General features: G+C 52.5%; 1 protein-coding gene across 1 annotated transcript; it reads left to right on the forward strand.

Moving 5' to 3' along the window:
• Positions 1–5,894: 5,894 nt before the first annotated feature.
• Positions 5,895–8,259, forward strand: LOC124697030 (branched-chain-amino-acid aminotransferase 2, chloroplastic-like). The gene is made up of 8 exons (XM_047229674.1): positions 5,895–6,003; positions 6,227–6,300; positions 6,471–6,843; positions 6,978–7,109; positions 7,272–7,370; positions 7,459–7,671; positions 7,756–7,868; positions 7,983–8,259. The coding sequence occupies exons 1-8, from the start codon at positions 5,911–5,913 to the stop codon at positions 8,095–8,097; spliced, it is 1,212 nt and encodes a 403-aa protein (XP_047085630.1). The 5' UTR covers positions 5,895–5,910; the 3' UTR covers positions 8,098–8,259.
• Positions 8,260–8,610: the final 351 nt, after the last annotated feature.

Raw genomic sequence — 8,610 nt, forward strand, 5'->3', positions numbered from 1 at the left:
CCGATTGTGGCACCGTCAAGATCTTCTACGCGCTTTTGCAAGCGGCAAGTGATCGACTACATCCACCCCGAGATCTAATCTCGTTAAGCTTTGCGATCTTTGAGGGTTAGTCTCTTCATCTCCTCGTTGCTACCGTCTACTAGATTAGATCTTGGCTTGTGTTTTCGTTCTTGCGGTAGGAAATTTTTTTGTTTTCTATGCTACGAATCCTATCAGAGCTATCATGATCTTGCTAGGATTCGACAGTTCCGGCTGGTACTGCCATGGTGTTGTCAAGGGTTTGGTCTTGTAGCAGGGGTTAGTCCAATGATCTGCTTGTGTGATTTAGGACGCACTTGTCCGGTTGCTACCATTGCCATGAACTGCTTGGTTGATTTAGGATGAACTTGTCTGGTTGCTACCGTTGCCATGACCTGCTTGGTTGATTTAGGATGAACTTGTCTGGTTGCTACCGTTGCCAGGACCTGCTTGGTTGATTTAGGATGAACTTGTCCGGTTGCTAACGTTGCCATGAACTGCTTGTCTGATTTAGGATGTACATTGATGTGTGTAGGACTCCTTCTGCGATGAGTTTAGCCAGGCGCTTGTCTGCGTTGGGGATTCACAGATCCCTTCCCAAGTTCCCGATTCGCAGCCCACGTTCAAGTCCAAGGTCACCCCTCTGCCCGTGTCTGACCTGGTGGCTCAGGTAGCCGCAGAGGTGGCTGCTAGGTTGGCCAGCACTAAGAAGAACAAGAACCGGAGGGAAGTGGAGAAGGCCACGAAGTCCGAGGCGGAAAGGAATGCCACCATGAAATGGCTTCCTTTCATGTCCAGCTTCGTGTTGGAGAAGATGTGTGGCTTGATCCGAAGCGGGGTGCGTATCGACAAAGGCTTCAAGGAAGTCCATCTGAATTCCGTGGCTAAGGGCCTAGCTGAGCACTGTGGTGTCTCCGTCTGCTCCACTCAGGTGTACAACCACCTGAGGAAGTGGAGGCAGAGGTGGCTCACCATTAGGAGGCTCCGCGTTCTAAGCGGTGCTCAATGGTGCGAGGACACCAAGTCCATCGTCCTTGAGGGTGAGCACTACTGCGGGCATGTCACGGTGAGCACCTCAATAATTCTGTCCTCCTCACTAACTTTTGTGATCAGCCACGAGCACAACTAACATCATTGTCCCTTCGTATCGTAGGATCACCGAAAGGACGCGGAGTTCCTCAATGTGACCATCGCCAACTACGACGAGATGCACACCATCTTCTCCTTCGGCCTCGCCACCGGCAAGTACGCCATGGGATCCAGTGAGCCCCTGGGCTCTGCTGCCCCTGCACCTGAGGATGCTGATACCCAGGAGTCCGATACGGTGAACCCGATGCTGACAAGCCAGCCGACGCGCCTGAGAAGCCGACCGCCGGCAAGAGAAAGAGAGGTGCCTTCGCGGACGACGAGCTGGTGGCCTTCACCAGGATGACTGTTGCTGTGAAGGAGGTCGCACAGGCCATCAGGACGAACAAGCCCACAGACATGCACCCTGACCTGTACAATGCGGTCATGGACATGATTGGCTTCGCCGAGGATGATCTGATGGCCGCCCTCGGCCACCTCGTCGACCACAAGGCCCAAAGATCCAGCTTCGTCGGCATGATCCAGCCACACCGTGTCCTCTGGCTGAGGAACTACCTTGGCAAGTACCACGACAAGGTGTAGTGGTGCCCTTGAGGGGGTGCTTCAGGGATGTATGCATGGAGATGGTGATGATGATGATGATGATGATGTATATTCTGGCAGTAGCTACGATGAAAACATTTGGCCCCCTTTTTGTAAGTATGATGAGGTGGTATATACTAACCCCTCAGGTCACGGTGAACTTTGCGTTGTTCTGTTGAGAGCACCCACTTTTGTTGTGGTGGTATGACGACACCACGGTAGTGTAGGATAAACTTTTGATTGGCTTTTGGAATGATATGCATGCCCCTGTTAGTTTCAGATTTGATGTCAACACTTATCTTATTCTATTGCTCATTTCTGCATTACTTCATTGTTGTGATTGCTAGCTTCTTCTTATGCCATTCTAGTGTGGTATGTGGTGTTTCGCGGGCGGGTTCGAGGAATCTACAGTTCATGGAGAGTCTGTTAAGATCAGGTCAATGGCTACTCCAACAACAGCTACCGAGGATATGCAACATTGGAGGAGGCACAGCAAGAGTACCTCACCTACCTGGAAGAGGAGCTCCTGAAAGACCAGGCCATCGATGATGCAGTGACATTAGCACAACTGTCATCGGAGGAAGTACATGCTCTACAAGGAGCACCACTGGAGGTACATCCCAGCTGGGTCAAAGATTACATCACGCCTTCCTCATCGTGGTCATCGTGAGGATCGTGTTCTTCTAAATGGTGTATGATCGTATGTAATATGCCATGGCATGGTAATCTCACCCTATTTGAATTGTGGTAAGGATATGAAACTGTGATTTGAGCAACCAAACAGCTGATTCCTGTTTTCCTCCGTGCAAGATGGGTTGAAAACGGACAACAAAACGATGGGGCCTGGCTTCTTTCTCCAAAGACGCAAAAGGCCGCACAGACTACCAAACGACCCGTCGAAAGTGGCCCATGGCCCGTTCTCAACCCGCAATGCCTCCCATCTCACTGCGCCAGATGTGCATGAATCCGGCCCAGAGAACCAAAGGCGCCCATAGTTGCAGACTTGCAGTTGCATGCATTCCACCTTCTAGTCCCAGTGCCAAGAGACGTAGTAGGATAAAGACAACAAGTCATGGCATGCGTCTATAGCAGTATAGCCTTTGCTGTCGATTGAGACGAAGAAAAGGAGATAAGCAAGCTAGGACTCGCTGGTACCGCCAGCTCTGGTGGGTGTGGGTCCGTGCCGGCTTGGATCAAGAGAAGAAACCAAACACGACTAGGTTCGTTCGATCGAACGGACGAACGAACGGCTTTGCCTTGCCTATCTATAGAAATCGACCGATGAAAGCGAAACGAGTGTGGTGGCAACCCCTTCTCCGAGAAAATTTTGTGAAGGGAGCGAGAGGAAAAGAGTTGTGGTTCAATGCGGCACCATGCATGCAAATGGGTAAGGATCGGGAGACGTGACGAAGCGGCCACGCGGCAGGTGCGACACTCAAAAAAAAAGGCAAAATCTTTGCTTCATACATTAATTAGGTGTATAAAGAGAAAATATATTTATTTTCAGGAGAAAATCATACGAAAATCTTCAACAACATAACAGGTCAAGCCCACATAAACCGCGCGCCCACTCACAGCCAAGGCTAACAAAGACCCCGAACAACAAGCCGCACCCACTCTAGCCAACATAAAAAAAAAAAACAGGGTGATACAAACCGAACTTCAAACACAAAAATCCAACACCGCACCGACAAAGACATGCCATGACATTGGAGGCGTCCATCAATCAACTACGGATCTAGGGTAGGTAGCAGCGAAAGTGGCGAGAAAATCACAAATCTCTTTGTCGATGATGCCACGCCATGACAGGACTCTACTCTTGTGCAGTTACTTGTTACAGACTCGATCCTCCATTCTAATCGGACTGCTCTCTTTCCTTCCTTTACTTGTTATAGTACTCCATCCCTACCAATGAATACATTTTTTTCAAAGCTAAACTATATCAAGTTTAACCAAACTTTTAGAAAAGACTATTAAGAACTATGATATTACATTGATATTATATGCAAATATATTTCATGATGTATCTAGTGAAGTTAATTTTAGATTGTATATGTTAATGATTTTTTTCTAAAAACTTGGTCAAAATTTACATAATTGGACTTTTCTAAAACAAATATAAGCATTATTCACTGGAACGGGGATAGTAATTAATAACGTGGAGGGAAAATCTCATAAGCATGTAGAATTGGTGCCAAACATGACGCACAAACCAGCCAGGACAGGCTGACTTCAAAATGTAGTATCTGTCTCACCATTTTAAAGAAGACACTGATAAATAATCTAAAAAAAACTCTCTGTTACGGGTTACGTTCTGTCACGCCTCCAACACCCCAAGGCCGCTGCCTCGGGGCCAACGGACACGAAGCGGACAACAACGCTGTTGGGTGCATGCAAGGGGTAAGGATTAGAGCATCCCAGCTGTAACCCTCAAACGTGCCAGACACAGTGATCAGTGATCGGGGGTAGCCAACACGCGTTGCCGCTTTGGCGTCCCCAAAAAGGCTATTAGTGATTGAGTAAAACGGCTCAAATTGAACATAAATTTGATATTTCCTTCAAATTTTGTTATATATTATAAAGTTTAATGAAAAATGACTGAATTTGAACTAAAACTAAACTATCCTACTTGTCGTCGTTCTTGCCCTTCTTCTGCTCCTCCCGCGCCCGCCTCTCTACTTGGTCTGCAGATGCACGCTGCCTAGCCTCCCGCATCTGCTAGTATTGGATCACCGCCGGTGAGGGCGGTACCTCCCTAGGGCGATGTCCTATCACCATCGCCCGCCTCAGGCGGAACTCTTCATTCTAGGCCACCCTCGTTGCTTCACGGGCGGCAGTGGGCACAATAATCCTCTGCCCTTAGGCCACCAAGATGAGGCGCCCAGACTCCTCCATCGGCACGCTCTGGCGTGATATCTAGATGACGCGCTCCAGGAGGACCTTGGCGGGGGGGGCACGGGCGACGTTCATGTTCTACCTCGTCGTACGGTAGGAGTCGAGGATGGCTGCCTGCTCTAGGTCGGCCGGCTGCGTCCCTTCGCTCCACTCATCCCCTCCTCCTCCTCCTCCTCCTCCTCCTCTGTCGCCTCGTGTGCCGCATTGGCCATGAATTTTTTGTCGAACGCCGTGAACTCTGACATGTCTTCCTCATCTAGCATGGGCCCTGGGTTGTGCTACCGGCTCGGCGGCGGTAAACACGCTAGTTTGCGGCCGTTGTGGCCCAACATGGAGTACGTCGAGGAGAGGCAGCAAGGCATTGCGGCTTCGAGGCTTTGGATAGGAGGCTAGAGGTGGCGAGTAAGGTGGTGAGGGCGACAGAGGCCGAGCTTTATATTCGGAGACGACGCGGGAAACTTAGGCGCAACGTGGTGTAGAAAGGACGGGAAGGGTGTGGCGCCAACACATCTAGAAGGCGTTGCGCCGACGAGACATCTCGCCTACTTCTGTCTATGACAGGCGTGGCCCGTCTGAGAGCCACGTCGCCAACGGCTCACGTCTAGCGTGTCCAGCCCGTTTCCTATGCGTCGGGACGGCCTTTGGACACCTGCCAACCTATTGGGCCATGCCGTACACTATACCAGTGCAAGGCCGCGACTGGGTGTCGTTTTTTTGTTCCGCGCGCCCCAAATCCATTTGAAGGTTGGTTTGAGGGACGTGGCCCCATGCTCTTAGAAGCTGTGATGAGCGGCCACGTGGCGGTGCCATAAGGACTTCCTCGTTCCGGGGAGATGCCGTGCCATGGCAGGCCTGGCTGGTGTGCTTTTGTCACTGTCCAACAAGACCCGTGCAGCACCGGGCCGTCTTGTCAATGACCAAGCCATCGCATCCACGTCCGCGCGCGGTCACTAGTCACTACTGGTTTGTCTCGATCCATGAAAAGGTCGCCTGCTGCTAGCTCCCACGGCTCCCCTCCCCTGTAACATTGCACAGTCCCCATCGTAATCGAACATTGCCAAAACATCTTTGCACCAATGCACGGGTTGTGCCATTACACGGCTAGAATCCAGCACGGCAAATCGATCGAGCACTTGCCAATTTCCCCACGACTTTATATAGAAGTCTCGCGCGCGCGTCTTTTCATTACGAACGAGATTACAAACTTGCCAATTTTCTCGTCCACGTTTTGCCTCCAAGGTTTCCAAAGCTCTTCCAGACTCAGCCGCGCGCGACGCGAGGTAGAAGACAACCGATCTAGCTAGCTACGGGCCGCGAGTGCGTGCGTGCATGGCCGTGCTGTCGTCTGCGAGGCGCGTGCTTCCATGGGCCTGTAACGGCCAGGCCGCCTTGGCGAGGGTCAGCGGAGGCGCGCTCGGAACGGTACGTGTACGCGCGCGCGCGCTTTGCGTGGCTACGGTTCAGATCCCCCCTCTCCTCTCCGCATGATCGAATCGAACCTGCTAGCTAGTGCTTTTTATTCGCTTCCTTACGTTGAGAAGAAAGCTCTTTTTTCGCCTCTCATTTTCCCATGTCCAAGATGATTTGCCTCCCTGCCTCCATGAGGATGATTGGAACTCACTGTAGGCGCCTTCTCGACGTGCAGGGCAGATCGGGCGGCGGCTCTCTTCTCCAGTCCCGGTGGCAGTCCTCGCTGCCGCAGCTGGACCCCGTCGACAGGTGAGGCCACATGCATGCAGATCGATGGATGCGTTCTCCTCTGTAGCCATTCACCCATGTACCCCGATGGCCCGAGTTCCGGCCTGTTCCTCCAGCGTCTAGCCACAACCTGGACCCTGTTTTCAGTTCGCCATTGTTTGCCCTGTACTGTAACCGTTGCGCGCCCGCAGGTCTGACGAGGACAGCACCGGCGGCGACATCGACTGGGACAACCTGGGCTTCGGGCTCACCCCGACCGACTACATGTACGTGATGCGGTGCCCGCACGGCGAGGGCTCCTCCTCCGGCTTCTCCCGCGGCGAGCTCAGCCGCTACGGCAACGTCGAGCTCAGCCCCTCCTCCGGCGTCCTCAACTACGGCCAGGGCCTCTTCGAGGGCCTCAAGGCGTACCGGAGGGCGGACGGGGCCGGGTACATGCTCTTCCGCCCGGAGGAGAACGCGCGGCGGATGCAGGCCGGGGCGGAGCGCATGTGCATGCCGGCGCCGTCCGTGGAGCAGTTCGTGCACGCCGTCAAGCAGACCGTGCTCGCCAACACGCGCTGGGTACGTGACGTGCCTAACCTCTTACCTCTAAGCTCTCCCGTGGCCACTCCACGCGCGCCCACCGTCGATCTAACGGCTGACGTACGTACGGTTTTTGCTGATCTTTTCTCTGTAACCACCGCTTCGAGTTTCAGGTGCCACCGCAGGGGAAGGGGGCGCTGTACATCCGGCCGTTGCTCATCGGCAGCGGTGCCATCCTTGGACTGGCGCCAGCTCCCGAGTACACTTTCATGATCTACGCCTCCCCTGTAGGGACCTACTTCAAGGTCAGTAACGACAGTCTCTGAAGTCACACTGGATTCTTATAGAGCAGCTCCAATGCTCTAGGTTGGACCGTAGCATCTTAAATTATAGACCTTGGAAGTTGCATAATCTGCAGAAAAATCCGAGTAAGTTCAAAATCTTAACGGTGAGGTGATTGATTTCAGGAAGGAATGTCGGCGATACACCTGCTCGTGGAGGAGGAGTTCCACCGCGCGATGCCAGGCGGGACCGGCGGGGTCAAGACCATCACCAACTACGCGCCCGTAAGAGGATGCCTGCATCCGCCATTTCTTCAGGTAAATTTGTAGCGAATGTGACACTACTGACGGACTCGTGTTTGATCAAATTCAGGTGCTCAAGGCGCAGATGGACGCCAAGAGCAAGGGCTTCGCGGACGTGCTGTACCTAGACTCTGTGCACAAGCGGTACGTGGAGGAGGCCTCCTCCTGCAACCTCTTCGTCCTCAAGGGCGACATCGTCGCCACGCCGGCCACCGCCGGCACCATCCTGCCGGGGATCACGCGCAGGAGCATCATCGAACTCGCCAGGGACTGCGGCTACCAGGTCAAATTAACCACCTGTTCTGCCGTCAGCTGTAACCGATACCTCAAGTTAACTCAGCTATGATCTGTGTTCTGAATCGAGCAGGTCGAGGAGCGCCTCGTCTCCATCGACGATCTGGTCGGCGCGGACGAAGTGTTCTGCACGGGAACAGCCGTCGGCGTCACGCCGGTGTCGACCGTCACCTACCAAGGGACAAGGTAAAATCGCGATCACACGCACTTCTTCAGCTGGCTGAATAATTCATTCGTGCTAGTACAAAGATGCTTCTTCAGTTCACTGCTGAGATCTGAACTGATTATGTGTCCCTGCAGGTACGAATTCAGGACCGGTGAAGACACCTTGTCCCGGAAGCTGTACGACACTCTGACATCGATCCAGATGGGGCTGGCGGAGGACAAGAAAGGATGGACGGTAGCGATAGATTAGTTATTATTGGGGCGCATGCAACATGCAGTACGTGCCAGGAACATTCAGTATTCTTATGTTTTGCCACTGTAAATAATAATCGTCATGGTATCTCTTGTTAGTCGTCAGCAAGTTCGAAATTGGGCACTGAAAGAAGCCAATGGCAGCTTATTGATTTAGTCATCAGCAGGTTCAGAATTGCGCACAGAAAGAAGCTAATGTTATCTTGTTGAGTTATTGGGCAGTTTGCAAAAATGACGGCATAGATCTGTTCTACAACTACAAGGCGGCCTCAGTTATCATCGTGGACCAAAAACGGCGACGTTTTGTAAAAGACACCAAGCTAAAGACATTGCTCCATCCACCTTTGCTCTTGCAAAAGACACCAACTCCTTTGCGCATCTGGCCATCTCCCAAGTAGCATGGTTTAAAAGCATGTCCAGCGGGCCGAGCTAAGTGTATGTTTGGATCGGACCGTGGACACCAAGATTGTTCATCTTGGCTGGTATGTTTGTTTGCGTCGGGATAGCCCCA

Source organism: Lolium rigidum, chromosome 3 (genome assembly GCF_022539505.1).
Source record: "Lolium rigidum isolate FL_2022 chromosome 3, APGP_CSIRO_Lrig_0.1, whole genome shotgun sequence".
In the NCBI taxonomy this organism is placed as follows: domain Eukaryota; kingdom Viridiplantae; phylum Streptophyta; class Magnoliopsida; order Poales; family Poaceae; genus Lolium; species Lolium rigidum.